This window comes from Montipora capricornis, chromosome 12, assembly GCF_036669925.1.
Source record: "Montipora capricornis isolate CH-2021 chromosome 12, ASM3666992v2, whole genome shotgun sequence".
NCBI classification, from domain to species: domain Eukaryota; kingdom Metazoa; phylum Cnidaria; class Anthozoa; order Scleractinia; family Acroporidae; genus Montipora; species Montipora capricornis.
This window is the reverse complement of record NC_090894.1, coordinates 20,838,930-20,856,816: the sequence shown is the minus strand read 5'-3', so window position 1 is coordinate 20,856,816 and position 17,887 is coordinate 20,838,930. Positions and strand designations below refer to the sequence as shown.

Below are 17,887 nucleotides of genomic sequence, written 5' to 3'. Positions count from 1 at the left end.
ATGCCAAAACGAAAACTGCAGACTGTGGTAAAATATGACGTTACCCTCACTATTATTGAGAGCTAACCGTAAACAGGCTAACCTGGATGTTATTTAGGCCTAATTAGCGAAAGTTATTCTAAGGCCAACCAAATTTTCATTTTACAGACGGTCAGCACAGTCTGCAGTCTGCGTTTTGCAGTGTCCCACATCTGGGGTCCTCTATAAGAGTCAGGGTAGTGAAATCCAGAAAATTCAATTTCAAATTCAAATTCAACTATTTATGAAACATCGCTGTTTGCAATAGCAAACTCACTGTTACGTCATCTATTGTCATTAATGTGCCAACCAGGCCCGGGTTGCTCGAAGCATGGTTAGCGCTAACCAGCGTTAACTACCATGGAGACCTATAGGTTTTGATACCTCTTAACCAACGGTTAGCGCTAACCAGGCTTCGAGCAACCGGCCCCAGAGATCTATTGGCTGTCGAAACAAAGGTTCTTTTTTTCTTTGGTTGGCAAAATTCAAATATCAAAAGAATTGTTTATAAACAGTGAATATCGCTACTAAATGAATAAGAAATCTTTTGAAACAGCTTTTGAATATTATGTCGTAGTCTAGTCTTTACATTCCAATATAGTTAGGCTCATTTAAAGATTTGTTTACTCTAGATATTATTTCGCCGCAACAGCTGTAGGCTAGCTATTGAAGATACCTGTTCCAAAAGGTACTTTTCTTCGTCTGCAGGAAGGAAGTTAGGAATGTAAAATGCTTTCGGTGGCACCTAAAACCATATAAAAGTTTATACTGCTTAGTGATATTCAAACAATGACTAACAATAAGCGCCTTTGCTTGATGGACGATTCAAACCTTGTCTATAACAAAATCTTCCAGGTCAAACGCCATCTTGCTCTGTTTAGTTGAAACCCAGTTCTCTCTCATTTATTACGATAGCATGGGTTCCCGTTTTCCCCGCTAAAACGCCGAGCGCCTCTCTATACGACGTGAAAGATCGCTGTAAAATTAACAAATAAGGCAAGTAGACGAAAATTCGAAAAAGGAAAAATATTTTTCCTCTGCGCCAGCCGGGAGTCGAACCCGGATCAACGGCTTGGGAAGCCGCCATGATAACCGTTACACCACTAGCGCCTACAACGGCCGTCTCGGTGAAATAAAACTATTTAACGCTAAAAACCCTTCGAAGAATCAATGGAAAAACCCAAATCAGCTAAATTACATGCATGGTAGTGAAAAAACCTCTAACATTGCTTCTTGTTTGAGGTTCTTAGAACTTAACAATAACAAACGCATAACCGCAAACAAGGAAACGATAAACCAAATAAGACACTGAATAAACCATTTACCTAGCTGCTTAGGAACCAATCACAAATGTCCTCTAGACAAAAACGAACTCTAAATTGTGAATACCAGAGTCATCGAAGAGTTTGCCAGCACTTAATCGTAAATTTTTCAGATGCATAGCACTGTGTTTAGAATAAGGCAATTCCTTTGGATCTCGAGAAAACTTAGTGAGGCTTCTCAAGAGACAACTGTTGATACCAATGTACAGATGCTTGCTTGTGCTATTGAATGAAATACAAGGTAAGAATCTTTGTTCTATCAACGTAAACTTGTTGACTTATGAATCTTGCAGCGAACATTGCCATTATTCATCTTTATAAGATGTGCGGTTTATAAGATCTGGTGAAACTTTCAGCTTCACATTAAGTAAACATTTATAGACGCTCACACAACTTCGAAGTTCAGGGGCCCAACAATAATCTTTGGTGAAATATGTGTTCGGGAGAGCCAATGCAAACTATTCTACGAATTTTGGTTTTACCTTGCCAAACAGCTCAGTAAAGATTTATTTACTAAAGCATTTCCTAAAAGATTCGTAACCATGAAAAACTAGGCCCTTACGTTTTCGGAAGGGAAATTTGTGCAATTTATGGCACTTGAAAAGATCACCTGGCAGTTTCGGATGAGCGAATAGTTCGGTTGGAAGTTATTCACGGAAGGTAACGTTCAGCCCCGGGGAGGGGGGGGGGGTACTCGACATATCCCTGGGTGGGGACGTACGGCGCGGCCCCTCATACCTTGACCCTGTTTAAGACAAATATCGCTAATTTTCCTACCCATTTTAAGACAGAATTCCAATTTTGATACCCTGTTTAAGACATTTAACCCAGTTTAAGACAAAAATTGATAAATCGTTATCCTGATTAAGACAAAAATGATAAATTCGATACCCTGTTCAAGACAAAAATCCCGAAAAACATACCCTGGCTGGCCGCACGTCCCCATTAAGGCCTTATAAGGGAGTACCCCCCCGGGCGTTCAGCTAGCAATTTCTAAAATGAAGATACCGTTCCCTAAAATTCTTGGATACTTCAATTTTCAGCTAAGATATCCAAACAGATCAAATTCTTCTAGGTGATACTAAAAACATCTCTTAGACAGTCTTTATACATTGCCAGGAGCCTAGAAATTTGTCTCAAAGGCTTTAGGCTTAATCTGCTCGTTGGGTACAATTGGAAGTTAACCTGAAGAATACGTAGCATTTAAAGACAGAATAAGGAATTTAGAACCTGTCTGTGATAGAACTATGGTTGAACATTTTCTCTTAACTGAATATACACAGCGATGTCACGAAATTCTGTTGGAGTATGTACCTGTGTGTTCGATATTCGAAAATTGTCGCCCGCCTTGCTTCCGATGATATATTTGCCTAAAACAGTCATTGGGTGCCCTTGTTCTAAACTTCCAGACGGTTTTTCAAAAAAAGCGCAAAGCTGAGCAACAGCAACAAGGTCTATGGTAGTATTTTTAACCAATTTAGATTGACTTATTTTCACGGTAGCTGTAAGGCCACCCCCCCCCCCCCCCCTTTTTTTTTTTTTCGTTTAGGGCATCCCGGCCTTTTCCTTCTCCGTTTAGCGTCGTCCGACCGACCCAAATTTTTGGCATTTTCAAACAATAAAAAAGCTAACGACGTTTTTAAACCATTTTTATGTCGCATGGGAGTTTCGGTGGCTGATCCTTTTTTCCACTTTGTCTTAATTTTTTAACAACATCCACCAACTTTTCTGCCGTATTGATTTTGGGTTCAGGTCTTGTTGTTTTCCTGGCTCCACAGCTATGATGCTGGGGTACCAGGCCTCCAATTCCGAGACTGCTTATGATTTTTTTTTAGGTTTTTTTTTTCAATCCGACCGACCCAATATCAAGAAACGCATTTGACGCTAAACGAAAGAACAAGGGGATAGGAATACGCCTATTTCTCGAGAACCTCTCGTTAGAATTTAATGAAATTTGGCACGAAAATACTTTAAGAAATAAGTACCTGAAGTGTTGAAAAAATCTCAACTTGAACAGAGGAAATCATATTCCAGTGAACCTTCAACAAGGGATAATTAAAGATCTCTCTGTCAAATTGTTATTTAAAAATAGTGTTAAGTTGTGAGCATCGTTACAAGCCGACTATATTTCTGGAAGGAAACAAAACTGATTTTACAGGCCTGTTTATATTTATTCATGTTGCTATGGCAATGGCATATAGGTCAGCTTAACTACCAAAAAACCGAAGTTCGTGTTGTTAACTTACTTGCTGCCATTTTTGGCGACCAAAGGATCTGGGATTTTAGAGAAAAGGTAAATAAAACAGGTATCAAAAACTGTGTTTAGCCACCTTAACTCTTCCTTTCCTTACAAAGATAGACTCAGCCGTGGCCAAATGGCTAAGATTGTATACAGAATTGCCTGTTGGGACTGCAATGACTGTTTTTATATCGGAAAAAGTAAAAGACGATTGCATGCAGAAAAACTGAACATTTTAAAGCATTAATTTATGGTCCATACGTCGGCTCTTGCGGACCATGTTACATTTTATGTATAATAAATGAGACACTACTGATCAAAGATTTAAAGCCGACCTTAAAATGAATATGTCAGCAGCGAACAGCTGTGTTTTTGTCAACTCTATTGTTACTTGATAGTTAATAAGTTAGTGACCTTGTATAGTTAAACTCCAATTTTGTATTAACCGTCACTTCTGAACATGTATGCAGAAGCATTCGAAACGTCAAGTAGAAGATAATTTCAAATGATGCGTTTATATCTGATGTTTGTCACCGCTGTTTGGGTGTTATTTCTACTAAAAATAGCAAAAAATGTAGCACTCCCGTAGAAGAAAAAAATGTTTCGGACGGTGTCACATTATTGGGCTGTTACTAGCTGGGTCGAAATTTTAATATTGAGGACGATTCTATTTGTTTAAAAAACAAATATTTAATTTGAGAAGAAATAATGTTTTCTTTTAAAACAGCTGTCGAGAATTTTAACACCATCATGAGAACTAAGGAGTTAACTGGTCAGGTGAAATGGCCATAAATAACAATAACAAAACTAAGCAGTGTTCAATTTTCGCTCTAGCTTTAACAAGACGATGACGTGAAAAGTATAACAAGATTATGGTGGGAGAAGTTGTAAAGAGTGAATTTAGAATATTGATGAGGCAAAAGGATAGAATGAAGCAAAAACGGAACAAAAGCGATGCAATTTTTCCTTATTCCTTCGGAAAGAGCCAACGAGATGGATACTTTCAGAGTTATCAGCGAGACTCAGGCCAAGCCAGGTCACAAAGAAACGACACAAAAAGAAAGCTATCGGTGGCAGAAAGACCTGTACTGCTCCCAGCATTGCCAAAAAGAACGCCTCTAGAGATGAATATGCGTAATTTGGCCTGTGGGTTTCCGTTTCAGCCGAAAACGAAGAATCGTACGCCTCACACGTTTCCAAAGTTCCTGCCGAAAATAGATCTAGAAACAAGAAACGCTGAATTGAGCAAAGAAAACAAGGGGAAAATATGGGCAAACAACAGACTTCCACCCTTGAAAACAATAGTAGTACCTCTAAGGACGGCGAGGGATGCTTTATCTACAGCAGCAACATTACGAGGTCTGGTTAAGCTGACTTCAGAGGAGAAATGTATTTTAAGATTTCGCCTTTCCAATTACCGGTATGCTAAGGACGACAACTCCCCTCAATTGACCAGTTGAACCGATGGGGATCGACACCAACCCGCAAATAAGATTTGTTTATTTACAGCTCAGAGTCAATTGTACTCATATCTGAAGCTAATTGTTGTTGGGGATCGTTGTTGGGCATTTCGCTACAGTGCATGGCTTGCGCAGTTTTTACATCCTGGGAGAGTCGAAACGGAACGAAGGAAACGGAGAAACATTCCGGACTGGCGAAAATTTCTCCCGTCTTGTTAACTTTCGGTACTACGTTTCTTCATCCCTTCTGAGCTGACTGCCAGGTGCCCTCATAAAGTGTCCAGCCTTAAAAGGTCAGTTCGTCAGTTGCAGAAGTGTGCATATTCCATAGTCCGAGGTATATAATAGCAAATTTGCTCCTCAGCCTCATTCTACTGTGCCAAAAGTATAAGTTGGAGGCCGTTAGTATTTTAACTGCTAAACCTGGAGCGACGACGTAATTATTCCTACAAAAGTAACAAGATCGATTTAGTGTGATTAAGAATGCGCGGACAGGGAAACTGTCCGCGTACGCTGAAACTGCTATACGAGCAAACTGTTAATATATCTATTATTTGTATAATTTTCAGCGGTGAATATAAGAATTCGGTCTAAAATTCACCGCGCTACCCGGTGAATATAACATTTTGGAGGCGCGGCTTCTAAGCTAAGCAAGCATTTTTCTTGCCTTTTTATCATGTTTTAGTATGTTGTTTTGCACTAATTCTTGATATTCACCGCTGAAAATTATACCTCAGGCTCAGTGAATATTGGGGAATATTTACCTCGACTACCTCTCGGTAAATATTCCCCAATATTCACTTCGCCTTCGGCGAATAATTGTTAATTATACGCGCAAAATTAAAAGAGAACAGTTACGAAAAACGGCGAGTGTCCTTCATCATGAAGGACGGTGCCTACTAATTCAAAGTTATTTTTGCGCGGTTGTATGGATATGAGGGAAAGGCAGATCTCAACAAGTGTTATTAAAATCCAAAAAGAAAATTGGGGTAACCAAGCCATGATTTTTCAAAGATAATTAATCAACAATATTAGTAAAAAGCTTTAAAATACAATGCAATGTATGGCGTTCCTTTCCAAATTTAAGCTTAATTATCTCTGAAAAATGCATGGCTACCCCCAATTTTCTTTTTGGATAGCAAGAGCACTTGCTAAGTTCTGCTTTCTCCGAATAGTTTTAAACTGCACAAAAATAACCCTGCATTAGTAATTATAAGCACTAATCGATAGGAAATCCGAGTATCTGGAGATGCGCAGAACGCATGCGCAATAACAATAGTAGGCACCGTCCTTAAATGCAGCAGCGGCGTTAAGACCCAAAATCGATGACATAAAAGAGAAATTTTCCTAAACAATCTGGCGTTTAGTATATATACGCCTGAGCTAATAAATGAGAAAAGGTGAGATAGCCGAGGGTTAAGGTTGCCTTCAGATCAATCCCAACCATTCCTCCTCTACTGACTCCGTGAGCTTCTGGCGTGAAAAGTGACATAAAAACGAATTTGGCTGGGTTGAAGATTTTTACTAAGAAATTATTGAAAGGAATTTGTTACGAATCCTTTTATTCTATAATTCTTTTTTTATAGTAGATACTGTGACCGACCTGCTGATCCGAGTCACAGGTGACTCAAGTCCAGGGTTAGAAATGATGTGTATGAATGATATGCTTAAATATGCTAAAAGGGTTTGTTTGTAAAGCAGGACATACTTTCTTTGAAAGTAAAAGTTTAGAGCATTTCACAATAAAACAATATCCCATACAGAAGAGTTATATTTGTTCTCTGATCTCAGCTTCTGCGATTTTTAGTGAATTATCGTTGACTATGATTTTAATTTTGCGGTTCATATTCACACCATCCACACCATAATGATACGTTACTTACATTAGTGACCAGACAAATAAATCGTGCTTCTTTTGTTGCATTCGTTTTAGCATGAAGTGCAAAAAGGTGATTTGCTATAATTTGCATGCGTGAAAGCTAAGTTTTAGCATAGCCAATACATAGCACAATCAGACAAAAAATTCTGATAAATCTGCATCAGTTTGTGGTTAAAAGACGTCATACAGAAACAGCTTATTAGTCTCAGTTTTGTCAAGAGGAGGAAAAGAGAGCCTTTAAGTCAAGAAGAGAATATACTACTTGACACTTCTTTGCCATAATGGAATTCCCATCGAATTTACTGTTTTTGATGCATATGGAACTTTTGAAACTCGCATCTTTTTTCCTTTTTTTCGGCTGATTACTAACCTTACATAACCGACAAGTGCCATTTTTCTTTTTAATCTGAAGGGACCCTCGACGGAAAATTTTGAGGTGTGTGTTTAATTTAATGCCCAAGTGGAGTTCCCCATCAATAAAGGATGTTCCCCAAAATTATTATATCTCTCAGATAGTACGCGCGCTGTAATTGGCTAAATTAGCGGGCCGTATTTTACAGTACGGCCCGCAGTACAGCCCGCTAAATTAAAAATTTCAACAAAACATCATCTAGCGAGTTTTTCATGTCATTTCTGTTGCATAAACTTGTACTGAAAACTGTTTGAATCTTGCAAACAACTATTTCAAACTTAACAGCCAAGAAGATTTTGTTTTTGGGATTTTGGCACAGCATTCTTTGTGGCAGTTGAACCTTCCGTTTCACTTTGACTAGTTTCCTGGCACGCGCGCCGGTTAACCTCAGAGATATAATAAATATCTTACTAACCTCGTTTTCTCGGTCCGTACTGTAAGTTACGGATCCTCGTTTTTTCCCGTTGATTTATGCGCTTGGGCCATAAATCAACGGGAAAAAACTCGGTCCATAACTTACAGTACGGACCGAGAAAACGAGGTTAGTAAGAGGCATCTACAGAAAAGTAGGCATCTATTCAGGTTTGTCCGGTGATGTTCCCGGCAACATTTCGGGGGAAACTTAAATCTTTGGTAACACAGTCTTTCCGAGCCGTTTTACCGCAATAGTTCGTTGAGTGCCCCTGCTAATTATATGTAGTATCCACCAACATGCCCCTTTTTAGCTTCGAGTTGAACCCGTTAATCGTTTCTTGCGGTTCCCTCGGTCAAACAATTTTTATCATCTCGAAGGAGATAGCACCGGAGTCGTTGGCGTTGGGCTCCTTTGTTCGTCCCACCCAGCATTTGGAAGATAAACATGTATTGATAGTTTTCGTCCAGTTTCGTCTTTTTCCAGTTTGTCTCTCTTTTCCGGACTTTGACCTCTTCCTCTGTGAACAACATGTCTTGCCCATGGTATCAGCAAATTCGGAGTACTTCTACCCAAGGGAGGTCTATGATTTGGCATCCGGAAGCGAGATCGAAACTTTTGAAAAAGTTTCAACCCTTCTTCGTTTGATGAATTACAAGATAAAGAGTTTCTTGTTCTTAATTCCACTCGCCATTCTTTTTCAAGTAGATTTAGTCCGTGGGGATCGATTTCAAAGCGTACTGGCTTCGATTTGCCCCCCACTAGCAAAAACATTTCCTCTTGATCTCTTCGTGCGTGTGTTGGTTGTGATGACACGTTGTTTGCAAGTGCTCTCTGGAAGTAAGTTTTGCTAAAGCCATGCTCTCGACCGTTCATGGAAATCGTCGCAAGATTTTCATAATTGCCTGAGTCGTTTCTCCGGCATTTCATTTTCTTTAAGCACGAGTAGAGTTTGTTCAAAGACACCCCATTCGAACAATTAACAGCGCCAGCTGTCTTTCCGTTGCCAACCACTTCAGGTTCGCTAACCTCTTCTGGAATGCCCGGGCAACGCTTGTTTTGATTTTTTTGACTTACAGTCAAATCCATTCTCTGTCCCGTGCATGTGATACTGCCGAATGGATAAACATCCTCAGTTTCCAACGTTGATCCTGTTAACCGAGTTTGTATTGAGCGTTGCAAATCAACTAAGTGGTTCCTATTTATGTCCACAGCTCTCTCGATTCCGACTGCCTCTTCTGATACCATCACGAATTGATCCCTTTTCGTGTTTGCACATAGTTCATCTGAAGTTCGAGGGTCTTCAGGTTTCAGAGTAGGTGTAAAATTGGCGTTTATTCCCAAAGAGCGGCCTTGAATCGTACCGTCCAGTCTGGTATTCAAGTGCTGGTTTTCTACGCTTTCTTCGTCAGGTTGACTTGATCCTATTTTAGCATAACTGCGTAGAAACGATGGCGGTACTCGAAACTGACCTCTGGGTAACGCATCCTCTCCGCGGAAAAATGAAAAACTCATTCTGTAACAATTAAATCAATAAACATAAACCTTCCATTGCAAAAACTCAAGATCTTTGGCCTCACAAATCACCATTTTGTTGTCCTTGCAAAAGTTTAGTTACCTTAACGATCCATGTACAATTTTTGTAATGTGAACGACATCCATGCTAATTAGTTTACTTATTAAACAAGCCATGCATCCTGTATTATTTACTCTAATCCTATATTTCCACATAGACACAGCACAGAACAATTAAGGTTTGCGGTCAATATGTCCAACAATGAATTTAAGTCAAATAAAATGGCTTCTTCATTTCCATAAGAAAGCGTCTCGAGGATTTAAGAATGGCTTGGATACTCAATGAACGGATTTGCGATTTGAACCATCACAAAGATTATGAAGCAAAGAAACTACTCTCTATTTAAATTATTTTAGCAATTTTAATCTTGATTAGTTTTTTAATTCGGTTTGATTTGTTTTGTTTTTACCGGAAAACTAGTTTTCTATGCCTCATTTATTTACCTGTGTAAACAAAATTACCAAAGACTTAACATACATAGAATTTGCCAAGCAATACGTGGGTAACATGACAAATCTCTGGCACGTCGGAGAATTTGCCAGGCTGGCAAATGTAAACGTTACATTGTGACGTCTTTGTTGAAACTAACAGAGCATGCACGATATCTCTTTTTATTATATAGATACTGATGAAATACCAGGATTTCTCCTTTTTCTAAAAAATCATATCTTCACCGCGTGCAGTGAACGTATCATTTTTATCTTTCACATGTGAGGTTATAGCTGTCGTCATGGTAACGAACACGATTAGCCAATAAAACGCGAGCTTCTTCTTCATTGTACGATACTTTTGTGCTTCAATATAATTCTTCTCTACTACATAAACATTTTTATTGCAAATTTTGCATTATCATGATTTGTTTTTCATAACTTTCATATCTTGTTTCATGTTAAACAACATGCGTGTTTTAGTGGTTAATTTCGTGAACACTTTTTCATCATTTCGAAAATGAATAAAACAAGTTGTTTTAAATCTAGACATTTCATCAATATCTATATAATAAACGGAACATTACATGGCCGCTTGGGGATACGAATTTTATCTTCTCGTGCTGAAAGTATCTCTCACTCGTTCGCTTCGCTCACCGTGAGAGATACTTTCAGCACTCGAAGATAAAATTCGTATCCCCGCGCGGCCATGTAATATCCTCTGTTTTCATTTGAAAAATGTATCCATTGAATTCCTGAGGATACTTATAGCTGATTCGATTGTAAAATTTCATGGTGGAGCTTCAGTTCTCATTGGGTATATTAAGGAAATTCACGCGGGAAATCGAGGTACTGGAGTCTATTTAAAATTAATGAAATAAACATTTGGCAGATGCAAGAGGACGGCTACTAATTATTGAATAGCTTTTTTCCTATCATTTCAACAACCTCGTCCCCAGGGTCTTCCTTCTTCCTTCCCCTTCCTTGGAATATGCTGATGTCCTATCTCACCCATAGATCGACGAGGTTGTCATTTCAATTGTTTATTTCCCTGAAATGCAGGTGCATACCGTTCCCGTATTTCTTGAAAAAAAGACACGCGCGTTTTTGAGATGCGGACGGCAACCGTAAGAGAGCAGTTCGCTTACCAGGCCAGTGGTGTCCCCCAGATTTTTATACTAATCATCTCTAATGAAGAAAAGATACTAAGCAATGTAAATGTGGTTGTGTGAAGACAAGTTAAACGGGAAAACAGCTCACTTCCGGTAGCCGTCCGCGTCTCAAAATTGCGCGTGCTTAAGCTCCCTAATGTGTGCCTGTGCTTGTGCCTGTATCAAGGCTGAACAATTACAACGCGATGTTGTTTGTGGCACTTTAACCTGTCCTGGCCTTTGCCTGATAACCCATTGCCTGGTAACCCTGCCATGGACTAGCATCCCATCCAGAGGGGAGTATAAATACTCCTAGACGCTTCATGCTACGGAAACCGGAGATAAGCGCCGGCCTGATGGGCCTTCTGGCTCGTAAGCCGTGACTTTTGTTCGTAATTTACCCTGAATTACCCTGAAGATACTGTTAACTTCAATGGAATTCTGGAAAATGAACACGTTTTTGTCAAAGGCAACCCACCGACTCGAATCCTGGTCTGTTCGCTGACCATGCCTTCCACCTAACAAGGAGACGACGCGTAATGGGCTCTTGACCTAAACAGTTAGGAGCCGCTAAATGTTTTTTAATTTTCACGCGCAAATCAAAATATGGATACAGTTTGGGTCATCATATGCACGATGACACTGTCACGTGGCCAGGGTATTGAGGTATCCATGATAGATTTCTCACATGCTATTTTCTTTCAAAATGCCCTCATTTAGCCAAATTTGGGGCAGATTCATTTGCCACCTTTACTCTTGGAAAATCCGCTCCAGCACAAGCCCATGAATAGGAACGTAAAACCTCATTGCGTTTATGAAAAGGTGTTTTTACACACCGAGTTATATTTTGATTGTATTTCCCACAAAACCAGACCTTTCCAGCTAATCGCATGTCTTGCATGAGCAATTATAACCCATGGTATTGAAAAAAGCCAAATCTTATTTAGAACTCGTCAAAAAATAGCTTGATCGGTGAAAATGCCGTTCCATAGAACTACTATTGGAGTTGTAGGCTACTGGCTCAAGGGAATTTTAACTTTGCACAGTTTCATCTTAACCTAAGCTTCTCCCTCTAAATATTTCTGAAATTTTGCTTTTGACATGTAAGGGACCCTTCGCACAGAATCAAGAAAACGATGGAAATGTTCTCCTCTGAGCGCTTTTTTCCATTGTAATTATCCCATCGCGCGCGCACTACAAAAGCAGGTGAAAATGTCTTTACTCATCGAGAAGAGTGTAGCCAAATGCTATAAAATGGCGGTCTTAAGTCTGAGCCAAGATTAATTTTGGGGGTCATGACAATTCTTTATGCAGCACTGATTAGTCTCGACAGAGGACTAATAGTAACTATTAGTATCACCCAACTAGTGGACTAATGCAAATCCTGCATTTTGATTGGCTACGCTACTAGAGGACTATTAGTATTAGTCCTCGAGTAGCGAAAAGCGTGACGCTTTCTTTCGCTTTATTCCCCAATAAATATTTCTTCAACTTGCATTTGCTAACTTTATTATTGCCTTTTCTGTCCGACTTGTCGGGTGATACTAAAACAATTAGACCCTTCGCCCTCAAAGGCCACGGGTCAATAGCCCATTCGGCTTCGACTCATGGGCTATTGACCCATAGCCCTTGCGGGCTACGGGTCTAATTGTTAAATAGTAATTTAATAACTCAAGATTGTGTGATTTAAAGTGGATAATAGAATTGACGATCCAGAATTGCTGATTAGAATTACTGAGTTCTGGTCCTTTCAATGTATATAAACGTTAACTGCTATTAAATGTGCAAAAGGAATTGGGTCTGTTTGTTTTTCCTGGTAAATTTAAGTGTCCACTTTTTCAAAAAACAAACCTAATTATTTCCAAAGAATGTACGGCTATCCCCAATTTCTATATCATATTCAAAGGGTAAAATACAGGGAAAACTACATTCGAATGAGGTAGCACTGTCTTTTGACCCTTTCCTATTTCTGACGAGGCTATCCAGAGACAAATTCGGACTGGCTTGATTTTCTCGAACGTCTAAAGTCATTACCCGCCTTAAGTTTTAGAGATGGACACTTCCCCATCTCTCGAGGAAGGGTTCGTACAGAGTAAACACACTTTAGGTAAGTGTTCCCAAGAAACGTTTTAATACAATCATGTTTAAAACAATATTTGTTATCCTGAACGAGGTTTTAAGAAAGCTCCAGCTTACGTTGGAAGAAGGTAGACAAATACTCTAAATGCCAACCAAAACAGAACAGGCACACAAGTTCAATTTTCAAAGATATGCTTTCCTAGCGCTTTCCAAACACAAAGCACTTTCACGTAAAGTTTATCTTATCATCTACTTATAGTAGACGACATTTAAAAATACTGCAATCTGCGGTTAAACCACTTTTAAAATTTACAATGTAAATAGAGCTTTCTGCTGAGCAAATAAATAAAGTGGATAATATGAGGAAACTTAATTTAGTTGAACAACACTGAAATTTCAGGAAGGTTCAGACGCGTTGTATGAGGTCAGAAAGTCCCGTAGTCCGTACAATATGGTGTAAATAAGAATCTCAACTTGAAAATCCTAGCAATGTAACCACTTTCAAATCGTCCCTGAGGGGAAAACCAGCGACAATACGCATTCGAAAAGAAAGCATCATCTTCCTGAATTTCTAGTTCCTATTTCCTTGAAAAAAAGTAGAATTTGTCATAGAATGACAGGATCACGCTGGGTTTGTAATCACAAACAGTTTCAAACGAGAAATTACGTGTAAAAATTCAGAACAAAAATCGCAACTCTAGTTTCGCAAACACCTTTTAACACGTGATGAAGCCGGTTAACACCACAAAGGATCGTGGAATGGGTCAGTTCGATTTGGGCGAAGTGACCTGCGTCCATTAACTAGGCCTCTCGGGTTCAGGGCCATAAAACCCCTCATAAGCAGAGCATTCCTTGACGGTTACCGTTCCTCTTTCTGTGGTAACATCAGTGATAATCATGCTATTGGCCAAAAATTCAAACCGCGAATAACGCGGAATTAACGGACTTCTTTTCACTTCAGTGGGAACTGCAGGCGGGATCTCCCGCCTTAAAGAGACAGGGAGATTTGTTGACCCCACAGGGGGATCGTCAGTGCTCTTTTTGGAATGTTTTTCTTTATCGCTAGAAACAGGTTTTTCAGTAACAAGTGAAATGTCGTTTTCAGTCGTTGTAGCGTCAACAGAAAGTGTTGTACTTCCGGCAGACAAGTTAACTGCCACTTTCGTTTCGCACTGACTAGAAGACGAACAGGCGGCCATTTCGTCCAAGCTAACTTCTTTTTCGGAAACAGAAAAGGCACTTTCATTACTAATAGCAATCTTTGGCGATATCTCTTCACTCACTGCAGGTATATCGGCTTCTTTTTCTTGCTCGGTGTTATTAACTGCAACCAACGTCGTTCCAGATTCGTCCGAAACTTGCAGAGTAGCCTCGCCGATGCTTTCGTCAGTCTTCGGAATCTTTCGTTTTCTACGACGACGCTTTCGTTTGGTGGGTGGTGCGAGAGCTTCCTGTGATGACTCGTCAATGTCACTGTCACTTTCCTGATCATTGATTTGCTCAACATCTACCTGGTTTTGTTCGACATCTTCGGCTGGCTAGAAAATTCAAAACACGACATAGGTTACATACCCACCTAATCCTAAATAATAAAACAAAAAATGCTAACCGCAAAATCGGCCCGTCCGATCAAACTTACTGGAGTCCAAGAATCTATGATATTAATTTACGAGAGGACACCGTTATAATTCTAAGCAATCATTGGAAACCATGGTTTGAAGTTCTACCAGTATTTTCCACAACGGTTCAAGCTCAAGATCAACAACGAAATAAGCTGTTTTCTGCGGCTGAAGGCCGATTTACCAGGGTTACATAGTAAACAGTTGCGTTCACAATTGCCCTTTACTATGGAGTTGGTAAGTTTACCTTAAGTTTACCTTAAGTTTAAAGATGACTTGGAAAGCGACTCCGTACAAACAAGCAAAGTCTTGAACGAATCGATAGTGCCTATCGCAAGGACAGCTTGTTTAATGCCATAGCCATTCATGTTTCGCTTTAGCACCGTAAAGACTCTTCAAAAAGTAGACAGCCAAATCTCACCAACTGATTCCAATTTAATTCCAAAGAACGAGAAGACTTTTTTTTATACTATTCTATACGGCTTTATATTTCAGTCTTAATTCTTACGCAGAATAGAAAATATTGCGAATTTTTTTCACTAGCTTATGCTCACAATTTCCCTTGCCATTTACCTTACTGTTCAAATAATCAAATAAAATAGTCACCTCTAATTAGCATTTTGAAACAGGAAAAAACGCGCTTACACCAACGCTGTCACCATCTGTTCATATGCTTTATTGACGACGTTTGGTATCAGATAATTCAAATCAAAACACGATTTTCCCTTTTAACATGAAACAAATTGTTCGAATATTACAACTTCTATCTTCTCATTGAAAATATGTAGACGGAAAGATAGTCATACAAAGTTTCGGCTTAAGAGCCTGTTGACAGTTTGTAAGCTTTATTGCAACTTAGAGGAAGGAAGCAGCATTATTCGTCTGACAAAACCATTTGATTCTGTGTGTGATCTCAATAAAAATGGGTTGTTGGAAAGTTTCCGGGCAGAAAAATAATTACAAATCAATAATTTCTCTACTTACATTCTCTGTAGGAACAATCATTCGTCTTTTCTTTCCTTTTAATTTTCCTTTCTTGCTACATTTACAAAACAAGGAAAATATAACAAATATTAAAAAGATCGAAACGAGGTATACAAAATTATTAAAACTTCCCCTATTTCATGTTTATATTTTAAACATTCATTTGCAAATTCATCAGCCATTACAGTGAGCAATTAAGGCAAAATGATTTTCCGTACGAAAGTGATCGAAGTTCCAATTTATATGCTCCTGAATATCCTGGCTTAATCTTTCCGTTACTTGAATCTTTAGGACTAAAAATCCCACTAAGTGTCGCTGAAGTCAGGTGAAACAAACTATCATGTTAGGCTAAGACACGTAAGCTTAAAGCCTTTTCTTCTTTACCTCACAGCCACACGCTGTCGAAATGCTCTCAGAAGTCTTGGATCAAGAACATTCTCTTCCGGCTCCCAAGTGTTGTATCTAATTGGATTTGAGGAATGAAAATCGACAGTAAACCTTTAGAAACTATTCAATGCCAAATTATGCACGTGAAATTCACAATGCTTACTTCTGTGAATAACCCTTCCATTTGATAAAGTACTCGACTTTCCCCTGCAAAATAAAAGATCGCACGGCTCGATAAAGCTGAATTCGTCCTCACAGAAACATCAAAGTTTGCTTCGTTACCCTACCTCGCGAACTCTACGCTTTAAGATCGTCTCGGCAGCATAGATCCCGTTGTTTTTCCCAGCGCGATTCATGACTCATTGTCGATGCACTTTGAATGTGTTTGTATTCATATCAAATTAAGAATTCCGCATCCCATAATGCTTTTCAATATTTTCTTACGTCATCTCTTTTTTTAGCTTCACCCTATCGCTGAAGCGTTTAGAATATGAGTAATTTTTACTCCGAATTCCTGAAAGTTATCCGAGTTATAATCTCGGTTGACTTTGTACGCGGCGGTGATTTCATTGGCTAAAAAGCAATGTACTGTACCCCTCTTCAACAAAGGAAAACATCCGTCACGGGTTTCGCGCAGGGGTTTCGAGTGTCGTTGGAGAGGATTTCTGCGAGCTCCAGACTTCAAACAGGTTTCTGACGCCATATTGGTTGGGGGGCAAACACAGGGGCAAACAAGGCTTAAATTACAGTGAATGCATGGGAATTTTGCCGACTTCGAACCATTATAAATCCTTTAAGGTCTGACTATTGTAGATAGCGAGAACACCTCTCAAAAAGCACTTGAATTGAGATTATTTTCGTGGAGTAAGACTATTAGAATCAAGCTATAAAGATCGTAAACGAACTTTGGAAATTTCATATAAACCATTGTAAACAAAATTATGCAAATTTCCGCGAAATTTGAAGCGACATGAAGAGATTTCTAATATCCAATTTTCAGACTTTGTGCCTCGTGCAATGATCCAATTTTCCGTTGAGTGAATGATATTAATAAAATGACTAAAAATAAATTAAGAATTTTGAAATCTGCCTTTCTGCAGCGGAGTTACAGAGGTTGAATTCGGCCAAAATCCCATACATTCACTGTAGTTTAAGCCGCGTTTGCGCCACGTCTAAGATGGCGTCAGAAACCCTGAAAAGGTCTATTCTTACAGAATTCGATGAAAATCCGGATTTATAACATGCGAAGGGTGATGTGTTGGGCCTTCAGTGTGAAACACTTAATGTCGTTCGCCGATTCAGAAACACAATCACGCAAATACAATAGCAATGCTGGATTCAGCCTTCTGGAAATGCTATCTCTCAGCAAACTAGTGCGACCACTCGCAACGTACACGGCTTGAATTGACAATATTTTGTGTCGGGGTCGGGGGAGGGTGTCGGCGTGGGGGATGTTTTCTCTGGTTTCGCCGGCCTGTTGGAGGCGCGGTGGGGCGCGGGACTCTCGGCAGCGGTGTGTTGGGGGCGCCCGTGGTGTCTTTCAGCTGTTCTTTGTACGAACATGCATCATCCGCGAATGTCATTTTCTTCTTTTAATTAACAGCGTCTCGGCCTTCATGTTAGCTGCCTAGAGGGAAATCACAGCCTGATTATTCACAAGTTAAAACTGTTAATTTCGAAACTTTGCGGCTGGTTACCAGTGTAGCTGGTAAGTGGAAGGCTAAATTTCACTTACAGAAGGCACATAAATTACAATAATGGTTTTTCACAAGTTTTCTCTCACACCACGCTACTGTTTCAGTCTCCCTTGCCTCACTGGTTTCACTTTGATGTCACGCTGCATCTGCTAGGTTCACGTTATTTCCGATTCGACCGACAACCTGTACCAAATCAAGCTACTCCTATAGCTAGGTTACCGATT

The 17,887-nt window shown here is 39.5% G+C and overlaps 3 protein-coding genes and 1 non-coding gene across 5 annotated transcripts in view; all 4 read right to left on the bottom strand.

Moving 5' to 3' along the window:
- Positions 1 to 923, bottom strand: part of LOC138026781 (alpha-ketoglutarate-dependent dioxygenase alkB homolog 6-like) — a 6,434-nt gene extending 5,511 nt beyond the window's left edge. For both annotated transcript variants that reach the window (XM_068874231.1, XM_068874232.1), the window contains exons 1-2: positions 850 to 923; positions 695 to 763 (exon numbers count right to left, since the gene is read on the bottom strand). In XM_068874231.1, the coding sequence (XP_068730332.1) occupies positions 695 to 763; positions 850 to 921 (141 nt within the window). In that variant the 5' untranslated portion in view covers positions 922 to 923. The remainder of the gene's footprint in view (positions 1 to 694; positions 764 to 849) is intronic.
- Positions 924 to 1,056: 133 nt separating this feature from the next.
- Positions 1,057 to 1,128, bottom strand: Trnag-ccc (transfer RNA glycine (anticodon CCC)). The gene has a single exon. It is a non-coding gene; the product is annotated as a tRNA-Gly (tRNA).
- A 4,352-nt stretch (positions 1,129 to 5,480) lies between these two features.
- LOC138027234 (uncharacterized) lies at positions 5,481 to 9,456 on the bottom strand. Its single transcript, XM_068874786.1, has 2 exons — positions 9,361 to 9,456; positions 5,481 to 9,258 (listed from the first exon to the last, which is right to left on the bottom strand). Exons 1-2 carry the CDS (start codon positions 9,432 to 9,434, stop codon positions 8,112 to 8,114), a joined length of 1,221 nt encoding a protein of 406 aa, XP_068730887.1. The 5' UTR covers positions 9,435 to 9,456; the 3' UTR covers positions 5,481 to 8,111.
- A 3,549-nt stretch (positions 9,457 to 13,005) lies between these two features.
- Positions 13,006 to 16,369, bottom strand: LOC138025976 (polycomb group protein Pc-like). The gene is made up of 5 exons (XM_068873133.1): positions 16,254 to 16,369; positions 16,130 to 16,173; positions 15,964 to 16,041; positions 15,580 to 15,634; positions 13,006 to 14,514 (listed from the first exon to the last, which is right to left on the bottom strand). The coding sequence occupies exons 1-5, from the start codon at positions 16,320 to 16,322 to the stop codon at positions 13,774 to 13,776; spliced, it is 987 nt and encodes a 328-aa protein (XP_068729234.1). The 5' UTR covers positions 16,323 to 16,369; the 3' UTR covers positions 13,006 to 13,773.
- Positions 16,370 to 17,887: the final 1,518 nt, after the last annotated feature.